We start from the raw sequence: 19035 nt of genomic DNA, 5'->3' as shown, positions 1-19035 counted from the left end.
TCGGAGACATATACTGGGCTCACTGCTGGACAGAAGCCTCTGCCTAGCAGTCTCCATGTACTTTATTGTATGAGATTGACTTTTCTGAATGGAAAAAAGCTCATTCGTAATCCGCAGTGTGTGCAGGTAACCTAAACTATAAAAAAAGAAAAACCACAGGGAAGGACCTTACTTTCTAACATTTCTCTCAGACAGGATATGAAAGACTTTTTAATTGAAGGTTTAACCTAAAAATCAAAACCGCAGCCCAATGATAATTTCATTTACCTGTGACAATAAAAGCAGAATGCAGGCCCAGTCAAAGACAGTGGGCCACCAGTCAAGCATGCACCTAGGCCAAAGTCAAAATTGGAGAGAGCAGTCTGAATTGTGATAGGAAACATATGCACCTGCCTCTCAGACAGCTAGGAGTCAATTCCAAACCAGACAACTGCCAGAGTTTTAAGAGTAGGAACTGGCCATCCCATAGAAGAGAACAGAGTGATTGGTTGTGCACATGCGTGACACTATTCTGAGAACACCATTTTTGTGATTGTCCAGTGTCCCAGTTGTAAGCCCTTCAGTTATCAGACACCTACCCAAACCTGTTCCGGAGCAGTTGCTACAGGACACAGATTTCCTTTACTTGCCTGACCACATTACAATCAATGGTCTACAACTTTTCTTGGTTAGTCGCTGACAGCTGGTTATTCGATCCGAGGGTAGTGAATATAGCTCTTTATTTCAGTGTCTGCTGTAAGTTCCGTCACTGTTCATAGCACACAAGTCAATATTTACAAGAGTACAAGGTTACATGCAAGTACATTAACTGCAAAGTTTGCAGAAAATTTACACAAACACAACAAACCACATAGATATACACAAATAGTAAAAATAAGTGGTGATTCATAGAATTCTGTACGTGGGGCCCAACATGGAAGTCAGGATTTAACTTCTAATTTGATTGGCAGGAAGATTTGACTTCTCCAAATCATCAAAATACGGATGAAGCAGGGCCTTCCTGGCAGAAATTCTCTTTGCAGGATCATAGATCAACATTTTCTGTTAAAGATAGGATACAAGAAATGTGTTTTTTTCAACAGGATAATAAACCACATTGCATAAAAGTTTAAGATGAGTGTTATTTGAAATTATATTTGATCAGGAATATGAGCATAAAATTAAGTTTGCCAACAAGATCTGTCTGTGCTTAAAGGGGTTATCCAACACTATAAAAAATGTCCCCCATATGCCAGGCCCCTCACAATGAATATACTTACCTGGCTCCCTGTGCCACTCCTGGTCCCTGCACCTCATCTCCCAGTGGATGGATGAAAACATCTGGTGTCGTGGGGGAGCACCTAATGGCAGGCAGGGACAGGGACAAGCCTCCCTAGCATCGCAGGTGATGCCAGGGAGGCTCGTCCCCCATTGGCTGCTCCACCTCACCCCCGGATGTTTTCATCCATACACGGGGAGAAGCAGCAGCAGTGCGGCGACCAGGAGCGGAGCAGGGAGCCAGGTGAGTATATTCATTGTGAGGGGCCCGGCGTAAGGGGGACATTTTTATAGTGTAGGATAACGGCCAAGTGTTCTAGGTGGGAGCCCAGGAAAGCTGTTTACACTAGTGTTGAGTGAAGCGAGCTTTGAATGCTTCATCCGAAGTTGCCTTGTTAAAAACTTCAGAAAACTATACACAGATCAGTCTCTGTACAGCATTAGGCTACTTTCACACTAGCGTTCGGAGCGGATCCGTCTGATGTTTCATCAGACGGATCCGCTCCTATAATGCAGACGTTTGCATCCGTTCAGAACGGATCCGTCTGCATTATAACTTAGAAAATTTTCTAAGTCTGAAAGTAGCCTGAACGGATCCGTTCAGACTTTACATTGAAAGTCAATGGGGAACGGATCCGCTTGAAGATTGAGCCATATGGTGTCATCTTCAAGCGGATCCGTCCCCATTGACTTCCATTATAAGTCTGGACGGATCCACTCGCCTCCGCACGGCCAGGCGGACAGCCGAACGGATGCGTTCGGGGCCGCTCGTGAGCCCCTTCAAACGGAGCTCACGAGCGGACATCCGAACGCTAGTGTGAAAGTAGCCCAAAAATGTATGGGCTCCAATGAGCCGAAGTTATTCACCAAGTCGCGAGTGACTTTGTGAATAACTTACATCTGCTCATCGAAGCCATTCCCATACTGTACGGAGACTGATCTCTGTACAGTATTATTCCAGAGTTTTGAACTAAGCACTCGAAGCTCGCTTCGCTCAACACTAGCTTACACATATCTGTGTGTGGTTGTAATATCAGCATTTGACAGTTTAATTTGGCACACGTCCCAAAAGTGATCCCCATTGCTGAAGTGTCCTTGGCCATCCGCAGTTAGCTGCTCTACAACCTCTTTCTCTCTCCTCCCCCCCCCCCCAAAAAAAAACCATGATGGCTGCAGGTGGTATGGAACAGCAGTTAGTCAGGGGAGAGGAGTTTGTGGAGAAGCTCAATTTGGCATTAGGGACCACCTCCAGGACACTGGAGCCATAGAGAGCTGCTTAACATGCCTATGAATGGGTGTAGTATCAGCATTTATTTAATGTGGCATGTGCTGCTTCCTGTTAAAGGGGTTAATAGGACTAGTTTGGTTAACTGCTTTATAAAAAAAAATGCAGCATGCTAAAGGCATTGTTTCTCAAATGTGTGGTTTTCAATAACTTACAAAACATACAAAAAGTGTCACGACAAAAGTGAGGAATACAGAGCCCTGCTCCCAATACTTACAGATAGCAAGTCAAGCCCATCTTTATCAATGTTCTTCACATTAGAAGCAAGGGTGCCACCTTTCCATTTAGGAAAAGTATTCTTGTAGTCTTGCAAAGACTCTACTTCTGGCCAGACTTCATTATTTGGTGTCCCCAGAGCTCTACATAAAATATAAAATGGAAAATGAAGGAGATTCTGTGCAGAGAAGGAACACTGACCACTGCCAGCCCTGGAGTCAATAACCTCTCTGGTAGGGATAAACAGATGGAGAGCAGGAGGTAGAAGCATAGCAAGGTGGAAACACATCACTGCAGACAAGACCTGCTACCACAGCAACACATTCTTCTCTGTGATTGTGGTTTGTGTGTGTATGGCACACCCCACAGGACAATTTCAAAAGCTTCCTGTGATAAGTTTGGAAGTTATCCACAAGAAAAAAAAAAGAAAAAAAAAAAAAGTACAAATAAACAATTGCTGGGGTCAACCATTGGAACTTCACCATTGCGCACCCACTCTGCCATGGCAATTTATTTTCTATGGGACTGCTGGAAATATCCAACTGCTGTACTCTAACTTCAGTAGTCCAACAGAGAAAGCAGCTACTGGGCGCATGGCTCAAGCTGCAGTTACATTACATCAGGCGATCACCATTCTCAGGATCAGTGGTGGTCTTAGTAGTTTTACCTTCTGAAATCTATCCTGTGGATAGGGGAAAACTTCTTTGCATACTTTTACAGTGGACTAAGGCACAAGGAGTTACATAGTACCAGTGCACCAGACTACAAAAAAAAAAAAAATAACCAGGAGCCATTGGCTCCTAAACAAAAAAAAATAAATAAATAATTAGGAGCCAAATTTAAAATGAATTAAAAAAAAAAAAAAGAAAAAAAGAAGAAAAAAAGGACTTTGAGAAGATGAGACACAGGTCACAGTGGTGAGCCAGCACTACACATAAGAGAATATAGCACTACATACCTCACATCCAGTGACCTCTTCCGGGGGACAAGGTGACTAAAAATGGCGAATTGCGCGGTTTTTAATAGCTCACACTTTTTCGGATGTGGCAATATGTAATATGTTTATTCTTGGTTTGTAAATTTTATATGTAAAATTGGGACAGGGGGCGATTTGAACTTAGTATTTGTGTGTGTTTTTTTTTACTTTTTATTTAATAAACATTTCTTCCCTTAGGCCCCTTTCACACGAGCATGACTGATTGGCACCGGATGCGTTCAGTGGAGCTCACACCATTTTGCAGGAAAGTTCAATTTTGTCTGCGATTGCGTTCACTTGTTTCCACGCGGGTGCAATGCGTTTTGATGCGTTTTTCACGCGCGTGAAAAAACTGAAAGCTTAAAAACAACATCTCTTAGAAACCATCAGTGGAAAACGCATTGCATCCGCACTTGCTTGTGGATGCAATGCGTTATTTCACTGAAGCCCCATTCACTTCTATGGGGCCAGGGCTGCGTGAAAAACACAGAATATAGAACATAGTGCGTTTTTCACATAATGCAGAACTGTTGCGTGAAAAAAAACGCTCATGTACACAGACCTATTGAAATGAATGGGTCAGGATTCAGTGCGGGTGCTATGCATTCACATCACAGATTGCACCTGTGCAGAAAACTCGCTCGTGTGAAAGGGGCCTTAGGGACTAGAACCTGGATCTTTTCATCCCTTGTCTCATTTATCCTGATCGAGATCCTATTCACCCTGATAGAGCCCTCACATTTCCCTGCTGCCCTGTGCACACAGCAGCAGGGAACTGAACATGGCAGCCAGGGCTTCAGTAGCGTCCTGGCTGCCATGGTAACAGATCGGAGCCTCAGCAGTGTAATCTGCCACTGCCACCAATGAAGGGGATGGGACCCTGTGGCCAGTGATAATGGGGGGTGGTGCGGTTCGGGCAAGGGGGCACTGCACCACCAATGAATGTAATTAGAGGACCTTTCATGGGTCCAAAGAAAATGAACTAAGTAGCAGGCTACATAGAGCTGCGCCCAGGGATCTAAGTGAACTTCCTATTATTCCTGGGCGCCGCTCTGTTCGGCCGCTATGGCCACCGGTATTTTCAACATTCAGAGCAAGGAGGAGGAGACGCCAGAGAGTCGCAGCTCAGAGCCAGGGAGGAAAAAAATAAATAAATAACCCTCCCTGGCTCTGAGCTGCGATTGGAAAGCGCTGCTATCAGGGAGAAGGGGGAGACACTGGCGTCTCCTCCTCCTTGCTCTGAATGTTGAAAATACCGGAGGACACAGCGGGCGAACAGAGCAGCGCCCAGGAATAATAGTAAGTGCACTTAGATCCCTGGGCGCAGCTCTATGTAGCCTGCTACTTAGTTCATATTCTTTGGACCCATGAAAGGTCCTTTAACTCATTTATACAAGTGTCAGCAGCGGTATCACAGACCCGACCCCAATAACAGGGCATGCGATCTGCGGCAATTAACCCCTCAGATGTGGCATCTGAGGGGTTAATTGCCATGGACCACATGCTCTGTTATTGAGACCGGGTGCCGGGTCTTTGATACCGCTGCGGACACTTGTTTTATTATGTTTTACATTCATTGGTGGCGCAGTGGCCACAGCTACTCCTCTCCTCCCTGCCATCTCCCCATTGGTGGTAGTGGCAGTTGCGTCACAGTGGAGAGGGAGGGACTCCTCCCTTCTCCACTGTGCTAGTGAAAAGAACGTGGGCTGCGCAGGAGCGCAGCGGTACAGTCGCAAATGGCGACAAGACTAAAAAGTCTTGTCGCCATCTGCAAATTTTAAGGCGCATTGGCGACCGTTTTGGTCGCCATCTGGAGCCCCGAGTACCTTCATGTGTCTCACATTAGTAACACAATACAGCTGTCTTAAAACAGATACGCGTCTAAAAACCACACCAGCATGGAGATCATTGCTGCGTTAAAGGAATGCAGCTAAACTGAAGTGCTTTCAGCTAATATATAAAGCTCAGTGTATGTGTGTGTCCGCTAAATGAATCCGCACTGTCGCATTTACAATCACAAAATATGGCACACAGGTACATCAGGTGTCCGGGGAGGTTTTAGACCGGGTTTCAGCTCTCTAGGACGTACCGTTCCTGAGATATTCCCCAAAAATGCATTAGCCAATAAAAGCTTGGTCAGATGACCCTTGTCAGCCAATAGAAGCTCACAGGCTTAGTTTCCACATACACACAGTTTTACACCAGGCTTCCATAACAACCCAGCCATTTTTCTTCACTGCTGTAGGTCAGCTTTAAAGGGGCAGGGTGCTGTGGATGACAGTTCAGTGGCAGGTAGGGTGGCCTCCCTCGAAATCCCACCACCAGGTCCGCTAAGCCACGCCCCCTCCCATTCCACAGCTGAAGGGAATTGAAAACAAAAAATGAAAACTAAAAATCAACTTCTGTCAGCTGCAGGGTTGGAGGGAGGGCGACTTTCTCACTGAAGCTCACACTGTTCAAACGGACATCCCTGTGTCCGTCCAGGCCCTGCGCCGGACAGGGAGTCTGAAAGCCAGACTGTCTGGCCTAAAACCGGACCTCTTGCCACCCTAGAGGTGGGGTGTTGTGGAGGTTACATTTTAACCCCTTAAGGACCCTGCCATATTTCACCTTAACCTCTTAAGGACAGAGGGCGTACAGGTATGCCCTGATACTGCATTTCCGATCACCGCCGTGCAGTGATCGGAACAAGGTGCCTGCTCAAATCATTGAGCAAGCACCTTGGGTCAATGCGCAGGGGGGGGTCCTGTGGTTTGCGGATTTTACGGGAGGTTGCGGCAGTGATCAGAGATGCCATCGGGTCCCCGTGCGGCTGTAAGGGGGACCTGATGGCATGGAAGGCAGCGCGATGCCTTCCTTAGGCATTGGTGCTGCCTTCCGGTGACGAGCCTGTGAGATCCAGCCCCCTCGATCTCACAGGCAGGAAGCTGTATGAGTAATGCACACTAAATTACTCATACAGCCAATGCATTCCAATACAGAAGTATTGGAACGCATTGTAAAGGGGATAAGACCCCAAAAGTTGAAGTACCAAAGTGGGACGAAAAAATAAAGTGAAAAAATAAATAGCAATTTTTTGTCCCCTTACATCACAAAAAGTGTAATAGTAAGCGATCAAAAAGTCATACGCACCCCAAAATAATGCCAGTCATCTCATCCAGCAGAAATCATACCCTACCCAAGATAATCGCCCAAAAACTGAAAAAACTATGGCTCTCAGACTATGGAAACCCTAAAACATGATTTTTGCTTCAAAAATGAAATCATTGCGTAAAACTTACATAAAAAAATTCATATTAGGTATCGGCGCGTCCGTGACAACCTGCTCTATAAAAATACCACATGATATAACCTGTCAAATGAATGTTGTAAAAAAATAAAAATAAAGTGCCAAAACAGCCATTTCTTGTTACCTTGCCTCACAAAAAGTGCAATAGAGAGCAAACAAAAATCTATGTACACTAAACTAGTACCAACAAAACTGCCACCCTATCCCGTAGTTTGGGGTCACTTTTTGGAGATTTTACTCTAGGAGTGCATCAGGGGGGCTTCAAATGGCACATGGTATCCAAAAACCGTATGGCATTCCTTTCCTTCTGCGCCCTGCAGTGTGCCCGTACAGCAGTTTACGACCACATATGGGGTGTTTCTGTAAACTACAGAATCAGGGCCATAAATATGGAGGTCACTAATAAAGCGGGAGGGCTGCTGTGGAGGTCACTGTTATAGTGGATACTGTTGATATATTTTAACGACACAAACATTAAATGAAATATACCCGTGCAAAGCCAGGTCCTTTTGCTAGTAATCAAAACCAGAGCATCGGCGTAGCTTTTGCCCTTCATGATGTTATGACAACAGGAAGTGGCTCAGAATTTTAAACCTTAAAGGGCTTATCCAGTTTCTAGATACTGTTAATCTATCTTAAGAATAGTTCAACATCAGATCAGTGGGGGTCCGATCTAATTTTGGCACAGAGCATACTGCTTCCAGGTCCGTCCACAGTTTTATTTACAGCAACTTCCAAAACCAGCTGAACAGTGTGGGTGCCAGATGTTGGACCACACTGATCTAGATATTCTTGAGCTACTCCTGGGAAATCTGAAGAAACTAGTGAACCATTTTAAGCCAACTGACTGTTCCTAGCAGCATGTTACACCTAATGGGGGGGGGGGACCATGCTCACTTGGAGATAGGAGATCTCCTATTTCTTGGAAACCACAACTTGTCCTGCAAAAAAAAAATAAGCCTTCATGCACCTACATGAAGGGGGAAAAAAATGGCTCTTGGAAGGCGGGGAGCGAAAAACGAAAATGCAAAAGACCTCCGGGGTAGAAAGGTAGTCATACAAATTAGATGAACGTCAATTTCAACATGATCATCCAAACATCTGGCACACTTTCACACTAGCATCAGTTTGTCCGGCAGGGGAACACCCTGCAGGATCCGTACTAACGCTAGCACACGTGTGCTGCCAGAAGCCCAGCCTGGCCCCGTTCACTATAATGTGTATGGTCACTGTCTGTACACAACATTTGAATTAAGCGGTAGGCGCAAAATGCTGTGTAAACAGAATTCATCTGACACCAGATTTATTGTCTTCATTGACTAAAGCATGATAAGTGGGGTCCAAGCTATGGGTTAATTTTTGTTCTCTAAAGATCAATAGTACATGTTGGAAACAGCTGAACTTTATTTTTTAGGAAGAACGGCTGCTCACACGTTTCCTAAAACAGTAGATTATTGGCCTAACAACCCATTTTCACTCACTTTGACTTGAATAAGAGAAACCTCATGTGTGCTAGGACAAGTGAGCTACATTTTAAAGACCCCCTTAACATACCTGAATATTCTAAAGAGCTGGTCTATTTCAGAATCTCCATGGAAGAGCGGCTTCTTTGTTGCAATCTCTGCAAATATAGTGCCTATACTCCACACATCAACTGGTGTTGAATATCTCGCAGAACCTAACAAAACTTCAGGTGCCCGATACCATAAGGTTACAACCTGTAGTAATGACAAAGAATATATCACATTTTAATCAAACTAACCGTTCAAAAGCAATTCAGTTCACTGCAATTTATGAATTTTATTATTGCTGGGGGTCTTACTTGCTGCTCTGATGCCATACGCACCAACCGGACAGCTGCAGCAGCGAAGAGCACCCTTTTCCTTAGGAAAAGAGCTGGTGGTTGCCGCTTTGACTAACCACTGCCCAGAACCAAACAGCCATAACTCTGGAAGAGGGGGCTATTAGAAAAAATTTAAAAAAAACACACACCAACCCACCGCCTGATCGAGGTAGGCAGATTTAAAAGTTTAAACCGGTGGACCCCTTTAAGGCCATATGCACATGGCGAGTATTGTGGATTTCTTTGCAGAAAATGTGCAGTCAAATACAGTACCAGCAAAGTATTGATTTTTCTCTCATGCAAAGTGTTTTTATCCACAGAAATTGACCTGCGGAACAGATTTTGAAACCCGGCCCGCAGTACATCATTTCAAAGTACAGATTTCACCCTTTGTAATGGAAAGCGTGAGATGTGGATCAAATCAGCATCAACATAAGCAAGTAACACATGCAGAATTTAGCACAAATTTGGTGTTGAAATACAGCGAAATCTGCACAAAACCTACAAACTACTATGTGAAGGTACCTTAACAAAGAACATGGCCCTAATTTATCATGTCTTCAACTCCAGAATTCTGGCTTCAAAGTAACAAGTGGTGTAAAAATGCTTTTTCCATTTTACACCACTCACTTCAGCTGTCAAATACGAGTGAGAACACAGGTGTGGTTAGCTACATATACGTTAATTTTATTCCAGATTTATAAAGTTGCAAAAGTCTCAATCTGACTCAAGTAGGAGGGTGGAGAAGGCTTTGTAGACAAAAAAGTGTTAGGTTAAAGGATAAGGTCTCATGCACATGAATGGACTTTTTTCCCGCCTGTGCCTGTTCTTTTCAGTGGCACCACACAAACTGAAACGACTCAGTATGCATTTGGTGTCCATATGTCCATTCCGTAAAAAAAATAGAACATGTCCTATAACTTTCCAAATTACGGACAAGCATAGGACTGTTTTATTAGGGGCCGGCCCTTCCGCAAAATGTGGAATGCACGCAGCCAGTATCCATGTTCTGCGGATCAGCAATTTGTGTACCACAAAACAGGCTATGGTAATCTGCATGAGCCCTAAGACAAGTTTATCAAACAGCATGTGGCATTTGATAAAATTGGTATAAAGTACACCAACGCAGAATCCGGCAAAACGGACTTCAAATACTCATGATAAATTCACCCAGAACTTTTAAAAGGGATTCTGTCATGAGATTTTACCCCTATAACCTAAAACATATGCTCATGTCCGGAGTAATAAGAATAATCCTAAACTGGCCTTATTAAACTTTACTCTTGCTCTATTTGCCCCCAAAAAACTGGTTTTTATAACCTGTCACTCACTCAAGGTGCCCAAGGGGAGGTCCGTTAATACAGGGTGCCTGGCCGAACCCCTCGCCGTCCGGTGACCAGCTCCGCCTTCCCTGTCTTCTGCGCCGCCTTCGCAATCCTACCCATCCCTCTGCCAGATCCCGCGCCTGTGCACTAGGCTCAGCGCATGCGCACTTCGCTCAACGAAGCCGCTGCCAGGAGTCTGCAGCGCATCAGGCTGAGCCTAGTGCACAAGATCTGGCAGAGGGACGTGTAGGATTGTGGAGGTGGCGCTGAGCTGTAGAAGGCGTCGCAGAAGACAACGAAGGTGGGGCTGGGCACCGGACTGGGTGCCCAAGGGGAGGTCCGTTAAGTGAGTGACAGGTTATAAAAAACTGTTTTTTGGGCAAATAGAGCCAGAGTGAAATTTAATAAGGCCACCTTAGGATTATTCTTATTACTGCGGACATGAGCATATGTTTAGATTATAGGGGGTAAAATCTTATGACAGAATCCCTTTAAGATTGCCAGTAGTGCTGGTCTGCATCTAGGTTTAAAAGGGAAAGTGTCAAAAAAATATAATTTTCTTCCATATCACTGTCTACATTTGAAAAAAAATAAAAAATAATCCTGCAATTTTCACACTGGTCACTAGGTCTAATCGGTCATGATTTCCTGTCCTGTACAGGTAACTTTTCAGTAGCCATTATCACTATCACCACAGGCAGAATTACAATGACAAGTAACACCTCTGTATAGATAACCCAGGATCTACAAATCACAACAGGTCAGGGATCAGCAACCTTTGGCACTGCAGCTCTGGTGAAATTACAACTCCCAGCAAGAACACTTATTTAGCTGTTTACAGAACTCCCATAGAAGTGAATGGAGCATGCTGGGAGTTGTAGTTTCACCACATCTGGCGTGCCAAAGGTTGCTGACCACTGCAATAGGTGATAAACACAGCTCATCTACTCCCTCCTGACCTCTGCACCTGTCCATTGTGTCTATGGCCCATGGGGCGGTTCTCAAAAGACAGGAAGTCTGCAGGATTGTATACACAATATAATTTAACACAAAAAAAAAGCAGCATGATTTTAAGAGGACCTTTCACCGCTCCTGACAGGACTGTTTTAATAACTACATGCATTCCCCATGAAACAATTCTGGAGCATTTATTCTTATGACTATGTTGTGCGCTTCCTGTTATTTCAACTAGAAGTTATGAATGAATTGCTAGCAGTCTGCAGTGAGGGTACAGAGGGGTGGTAACTAGTACAGTCTTACTCTCCAGTCAGCGCTGCCATTGTCAGACTGTGCTGGGACACCCCCCCCCCCCCCCCCCAACTGGTTACCACTCCCCTGTAGCCTTACTGCAGACTGCTAGCAATTAATTCATAACTTCAGGCAGTAATAATACAGGAATGGCACAACATAGAGCAAAGTTACATAGTTAATATGGTCCCAAACTATTACTTGGTTGAACTTGATGGACATGAATCCCAGAAGGAAATGTAACATGTGTGCCGTCTCCATTTTATTTTTCAACCCAATTAAAAAAATTAAAAAAAAATGTGTGAATGTGCAAAAACAAAAAAAAGTTTGTGCATGAGGCCTGAAACACGTAAATTAAAGTAGAACATTAGTATATACACTGCTCAAAAAAAATAAAGGGAACACAAAAATAACATCCTAGATCTGAATTAATTAAATATTCCTCTGAAATACTTTGTTCTTTACATAGTTGAATGTGCTGACAACAAAATCGCAAAAATAAAAAAATGGAAATCACATTTTTCAACCCATGGAGGTCTGGATTTGGAGTCACACTCAAAATTAAAGTGGAAAAACACACTACAGGCTGATCGAACTTTGATGTAATGTCCTTAAAACAAGTCAAAATGAGGCTCAGTAGTGTGTGTGGCCTCCAAGTGCCTGTATGACCTCCCTACAACGCCTGTGCATGCTCCTGATGAGGTGGCGGACGGTCTCCTGAGGGATCTCCTCCCAGACCTGGACTAAAGCATCTGCCAACTCCTGGACAGTCTGTGGTGCAACGTTACGTTGGTGGATAGAGCGAGACATGATGTCCCAGATGTGCTCAATTGGATTCAGGTCTGGGGAACAGGCAGGCCAGTCCATAGCATCAATGCCTTCGTCTTGCAGGAACTGCTGACACTCCAGCCACATGAGGTCTAGCATTGTCTTGCATTAGGAGGAACCCAGGGCCAACCGCACCAGCATATGGTCTCACAAGGGGTCTGAGGATCTCATCTCGGTACCTAATGGCAGTCAGGCTAGCTCTGGCGAGCACATGGAGGGCTGTGCGACCCAATGCCAAACCGGTCATGCTGGAGGATGTTGCAGGCAGCAGAACGTTCTCCACTGCGTCTCCAGACTCTGTCACATGTGCTCAGTGTGAACCTGCTTTCATCTGTGAAGAGCACAGGGCACCAGTGGCGAATTTGCCAATCTTGGTGTTCTCTGGCAAATGCCAAACGTCCTGCACGGTGTTGGGCTGTAAGCACAACCCCCACCTGTGGACGTCGGGCCCTCATATAGTCTGTTTCTGACCGTTTGAGCAGACACATGCACATTTGTGGCCTGCTGGAGGTCATTTTGCAGGGCTCTGGCAGTGCTCCTCCTGTTCCTCCTTGCAAAGGCGGAGGTAGCGGTCCTGCTGCTGGGTTGTTGCACTCCTACACGTCTCCTGATGTACTGGCCTGTCTCCTGGTAGCGCCTCCATGCTCTGGACACTACGCTGACAGACACAGCAAACCTTCTTGCCACAGCTCGCATTGGTGTGCCATCCTGGATAAGCTGCACTACCTGAGCCACTTGTATGGGTTGTAGACTCAGTCTCATGCTACCACTAGAGTGAAAGCATCGCCAGCATCCAAAACATCAGCCAGGGAGCATAGGAACTGAGAAGTGGTCTGTGGTCACCACCTGCAGAACCACTCCTTTATTGGGGGTGTCTTGCTAATTGCCTATAATTTCCACAACAGCATGTGAAATTGATTGTCACTCAGTGTTGCTTCCTAAGTGGACAGTTTGATTTCACAGAAGTGTGATTGACTTGGAGTTACATTGTGTTGTTTAAGTGTTCCCTTTATTTTTTTGAGCAGTGTACCTTTACTTAACTTGCATTCAAAGCTTTATGAAATGCCATGTTTTTTCCCCATTTAATTCCATTTTCTTACCTCATGTGTGTAAACACGAACAGGGATGCCAAATGCCCGCGCCAATCCGAAGTCAGCCAGCTTTATTACGCCTTTACTGTCTATTAACAAGTTCTGAGGCTTCAGATCTCTGTGTAAAACTCTTCTGGCATGACAAAATACAATGCCTTGCAGAATCTGATACAAGTAGCTCTGTCAAAATACGAGAAATAAAGAAAATAAACTGATATCCCAAAGCAATGTTTATTAGGGCTTTTGGAGAAGATTTGAGGCAGATTTTTCTTCACGTTTCCCAGCCAAAGCCAGACGTGGATTTAAAAAGGAATAAAATAAAGGAAGAACGTGTATTTCTCCTTCCTGCTGTATTCACTTCTGGCTTTAAAAGAAAAACCTGTAGGAAAATCTAACAAAAACACATCCCTTTGCATGAACCTACTAGGGCATCTTCACATACTAGGGCACCTTCACATACTAGGGCTTTCTCTATGACTCAAAATCAGTTCCATTTACCAGAATAGGGTTTGCAGAAATCCATGTTATTTCTACCCCATTCAAATGGAACCAATTTTTAGTCACGGAAAATTCTGCAAAAAAATCTGCAGCGTGTGAAGGCATCTACAGCATACCTTGCAGAAGCATTACATTCTTTAGCTTAAATATTAAAATTACCTTTACAAGCATTGCATCTAAATATTGACCGGCAGGGATGGAATCCAAATATTTCTTTAAATCCATGGAAAGGAACTCAAAAATAAGATATAGCCTTGAGTCTTGCATCAGAACATCCAGAAGGCTGTGGAGGGAGGAGAAATCAAAAACAATGATCAGCTGCGTCCACTATTTCTAATCCTTAAAAGGGATTGATCAGCTTTCGATGGCATCTGTCAGCAGAGTTGTACCTATGACATTGGCTGACCTGTTACATGTGCACTTAGCAGCTGAAGGCGTCTGTGTTGGTCCCAGGTTCATACGTGTTCGCATTGCTGCGAAAAATTATGGTTTAATATATGCAAATGAGGATCTAGGAGTAATGGGGGCGTTGCTATTACACCGAGAGGCTCTGCAACTGCTTTCTCCCGACACTTTCAGAGAAAGCTGAGCCTCTAGGTGTAACTAACGCCCTCGCTGCTCCTAGAGGGTCATCTGCACATATTTAAAGGCTATACACACCTTTTTTTATTATTACATTGTACTAATTTTAACCTAATTCTTTCCCTCCCCCCCAAATTGGTCTTTATTCAAAATATGGAGTCTTTTTTCTGTACAGAGCTTCCGTCAGTTGGGGAGCCGACGGGCTCCTTATCTCGGCTCTGACATTATAAACACTCATTATAGATCAGTTATTATCTTACTGATAAGAATGTAGCTTAAAATAACTGTTTATGGACGCAGCATTAAAATATCAGTCCGTAAAAAAAAAAAAAAGTTAACCCTTTGACAGAACGGCTCCACATTTTTAATAAAGGCCAATTGAAAAATATGATTTAGCCAAAAATGAGTGAAAAGCAAACAAAAATTGCCTCCCAAGGTGTACATAGCATTTAACCATAATTTCTCTCAGCAATGCCGGCACATATCAACATGAAACCAACAAATATCTTCAGCGGCCAAGCGCACATGCAACAGGTCAGTTTCTCAGGTACAAATCTGCTGACAGATGCCCTCAAATCTCTTTAATTATGTCCCAGATGTGCTCCAACTAAAATAAATCCACATGAGCAAGCAGCGAAGTGGCACTTCAGGACACGTCATTGATAATGATTGGATTCCGCAACACATGACGAAGGCCTATTTCACACTGGCAGAACAGCCTGCTGGATCTGCAAGTACAATGTACAGTCGTGCGCCGCCTGAAGTCCATCTGGCATCATTGCAACCGCCTCTTAACATATTTGCTGTGCTGCGGCTGGATCTCTGCCGGGCCCCCATTATCGTGAATGGGGCTGGACAGACGTCAGGCAGTGTATGACTGTACACAGGAGTTACGGATGTGACAGGCTGTTCCCCCTGCCGCAACAAGTAACACCAATGTGAAACAGGCCCTAGTACAGAAGTTTACAAGCTGGGGACTGGAAGCATTGGCTGAGGGCTCATACACACAACCATTTTTTTTTCCCTTTCTAGTGCCTGTTCAAACAAAAAAAAAAATTATATATATATATATTAATTACCCTGCATACAGTCCATGTCAGCTCTGCAAAAAAACTTTTGAACAAGTCTTATTTTTGTCTGCATTACAGACAAGCAGAGGACAGTTCTATTATGGGCCAGATGTCCCATTCTGACAAAATGCAGAATGCACACAGCCAGTATCCACGTTTTGAGAATCTGCAATTAGCGGACCACAAAACACCCCATGGTTATGTGCATGAGCCCCAAGAAAGCCTAAGAGCTGAGACTAAGCAGTGGAGTGCAGGTGATAATTAAAGACAATGGGCCTCATTTATCAAAACTAACAGGAAAAGGGTCTTAGTTGCCCATAGCAACCAATCAGATCTCACCTTTCATTTTTCCAGAACACTGAAATGAAAGGTGGGCTCTGATTGGTTGCTATGGGCAACTAAGACACTTTTCCTGTTAGACAGTTTTGATAAAGGAGGCCCAATCCGTCAACAGAAAATCCACAGTTAGGCTCCATTCACACGTCTGCAATTTCGTTTCGCATTTTGCCGAACGGAATTGCGGACCCATTTATTCCTATGGGGCAGCATGATGTGCTGCCCGGACACGGAATTGCGGAACCGCACATCAGTTTCGCAAAAATAAATAAAAGTCCTATTCTTGTCCGCAATTGCAGACAAGAACAGGCATTCTATTAGTGCCGGCAATGTGCGGGCCGCAAAATGCGGAACGCACATTGCCGCTTTCCGTGTTATGCGGACGTGTGAATGAAGCCTTAATCTCCATGACCAGGCCCAAAAAGACCTTAAAAGGGTTGCCCCATTTTGCCTTTTTCATGTGAGATGGGACCAAGACCTGGCACTGTTTCTGTAACCGACTGTAGTGAACAGGAGCTACGCTGCTTCTACAACTCTGGGGGAGACAGAACGCAGATGTGGATCCGTGCAAACTAAGGAGTCAACAAAAGCATCACCTTCCAAAATTGGTTCACAAGATTATAAATCTGTTCGAACTTGCTCAGCCTTGTAGTGTGTAAACACACTTGCAGTCATTTACAAAAATCTTTACGGTGCCTTTTTGGCATAGGATTGTCACACAACCTCCTCCTGATAGAGCTCTAACAGGGTGAATAGGACAAGGGATTAAAAGATCCCGGTTCTGGCCCCTAAAAGGGGGAAATAGTTAAAGTGTAAAAAAAAAATATATATATATAAAAAAAATAAAAAATAAAAACACAAAATATTAAAGAGGACCTTTCACTAGGATACATGTATTGAAATAGTTCTATTACATTACCATGCGGCCCCCAGTGATCTCTTTACGCCTTTTTCCCCCCAAAGGACCCCCCCCCCCCCTTTCATCCGCTGTTGTCCCAGTTTTTTTGGCGCCTCATATGCTAATGAGGCAATTCAGTTTAAGTAGGCGGGGTACTTGAATTTGTCCTGGGAGCGGTTATCTTCTCCCTGGCTGCACGCGCATCCAATCAGAGTGCCCCGCTCTTAGCTAGGGAGAAGGAGCTCAAGTTCTTGCGATAACTTGAGCTTTTACACATCCCAAGCAGTGCGCCATCTTTGAGTCCTCGGTGGAGAGCATCACAGCAGCATCCTGTGGGCAAGTATGAAAAACAACAAATTACCCTTAGGCCCCATTCACACGTCCACAAAAGGGTCCGCACCCGTTCCGCAATTTTGCGAAACAGGTGCGGACCCATTCATTCTCTATGGGCCCGGACGTGAAGCGGAGAGCACACTATGTGCTCTCCGCTTCCGGAGCGTGGCCCCAAACTTCCGGTCCGCAGCTACGCAAAAGATAGAACATGTCCTATTCTTGTCCGCAGCTGCGGACAAGAATAGGCATTTCTATAGGGAGTGCCGGCCGGGTGTGCTGCGGATCCGCAACACACCACGGACGTGTGAATGGACCCTTACCGGTAATTGGGTTTTCCAATAGCCTCCACAACGGCACTCCAGGAGGATGAAGTTGCCACCTCCCATGACAGGAAATAATGTAGAAGCACAAGTTTAAAAAGGCCCCCTCCCCTTACCTGCTTCAGTTAATGAGATAGGACTCGTTTAGTAATACAAGAACTGTATTGAAATCTTTAACAGTACAACATAATACATCCCCTAAAAAAATATATATTAACATGGGTAGGGAAATCCAGTAAGAGTAATTTATTCTTTTCCCCAGCTCCTCCACAACTGCACTCCAGGAGGATTTACAGATAAACAAAAATTAGGGCGGGACTACTGCAGACAATACTTTTCTTCCATATGATAAATCATGATTTAGAAGTACATCCAACTTATGTTTAAAAAAGGTATTTTGATTTGCCCATGTAGCTGCTCTACATATCTGCTCTACCGAAGCAGAAGCCTTTTCAGCCCATGAGGTTGAGACTGCTCTGGTAGAATACGCTTTTATCCCCTTAGGGGGAGTCAGGTTCTTTTGATAACTCAATAGTGTTTCTTATCCATCTGGCGATGGTACTTTTGCTTGCTGCTGGTCCTTTGTGTTGATCCAGATATTGCAGAAGGAGATGATCAGAGTTCCTGAATTTTTAGGATACCTCTAGGTAAGTCAGTAGGCATCTTCTAACGTCCAAATTATGGTATTCTCTCCCGATCGGATGATTGATATTCGCAAAAAGATGGGAGAGAGACTTCCTGCTGACAATGGAATCTAGAGGCAACATGGGAAAGAAACATAGGCGTATGTTTATGAATAATGCTATCCTCTAAAATCATGAGGTAAGGTGCCCTACAGGAGAAGGATTGAATTTCTCCTACCCTTCTGGCTGACGGTTATTGCTAGCAAGAAGGTGGTTTTAAGAGTTAAGAGATTTTATCTATCAGTTTAAAAGGGGGTGTCCATTAATACCTCCAACACCAGGTTTAGGTCCCATGGTGGAACAATGGAGTGTACAAAACAGACAGTCTTGATGCGCCTTTTTTTAAACCGCTTAATTAAAACGGCAAGTCTGCCAGTCTTGCCTCCAAGAAGCTACTCAATGCAGAGACTTTTGCACTTTCAGGGTACTTGGTCTTAGCCCTTTATCAAGGCCTGCTTGGAGGAAGTCCGTTATGAGCAGGATTTGGACTGTCGTAGCAACTGTCTCCTGCGAATTCAACAAAGGCTATATTCTAGTATAGATCTTGGATGTTGACTCCTTTTAACTGAATAAAAGAGTGGAGATTACTGCCTCCGACAGACCACTCTGTTTTAATAGTTTGCCCACTTTCCAGGCTGTTAGGTGCAATCTTGTCACATCTGGATGGAACACCGGACCCCGTCGTAGAAGTCCTGGATACATTGGGAGAGACCAGAAACGTCCTGCTGCCAGATTTAATAGGAGCAGAAACCAAGACCTCTTCGGCCAGAAAGGCGCGATTAGTATAACTTGCGCCTTTTCCTCCATTGCTTTTGTCAACACTCTCGGAATTACCGTAGATTGTAAGGGTGAAAAAGCATAAAGGAGATCTTTTGGCCATGGGCTTGATAAGGCATCCACTATTAACGGCTGGTCCTGGCTGGAGAGGGAACCAAATAGCTCGAGCTGCTTGTTTTT

The 19035-nt window shown here is 44.4% G+C and overlaps 1 protein-coding gene across 1 annotated transcript in view; it reads right to left on the bottom strand.

The window, feature by feature from the left end:
• Nucleotides 1–229: 229 nt before the first annotated feature.
• CDK1 (cyclin dependent kinase 1) overlaps nucleotides 230–19035 on the bottom strand; it is a 38003-nt gene continuing 19197 nt past the window's right edge. The window contains exons 4-8 of the mRNA XM_040435274.1: nucleotides 14016–14139; nucleotides 13368–13538; nucleotides 8578–8741; nucleotides 2760–2901; nucleotides 230–1041 (exon numbers count right to left, since the gene is read on the bottom strand). Coding sequence (XP_040291208.1) covers nucleotides 928–1041; nucleotides 2760–2901; nucleotides 8578–8741; nucleotides 13368–13538; nucleotides 14016–14139 — 715 coding nt within the window. The 3' untranslated portion in view covers nucleotides 230–927. The remainder of the gene's footprint in view (nucleotides 1042–2759; nucleotides 2902–8577; nucleotides 8742–13367; nucleotides 13539–14015; nucleotides 14140–19035) is intronic.

This window comes from Bufo bufo, chromosome 6 (assembly GCF_905171765.1).
Source record: "Bufo bufo chromosome 6, aBufBuf1.1, whole genome shotgun sequence".
Classification (NCBI taxonomy): domain Eukaryota; kingdom Metazoa; phylum Chordata; class Amphibia; order Anura; family Bufonidae; genus Bufo; species Bufo bufo.
Note: the sequence above shows the minus strand (reverse complement) of the source record. Positions and strands in the feature narration are given on the sequence as shown.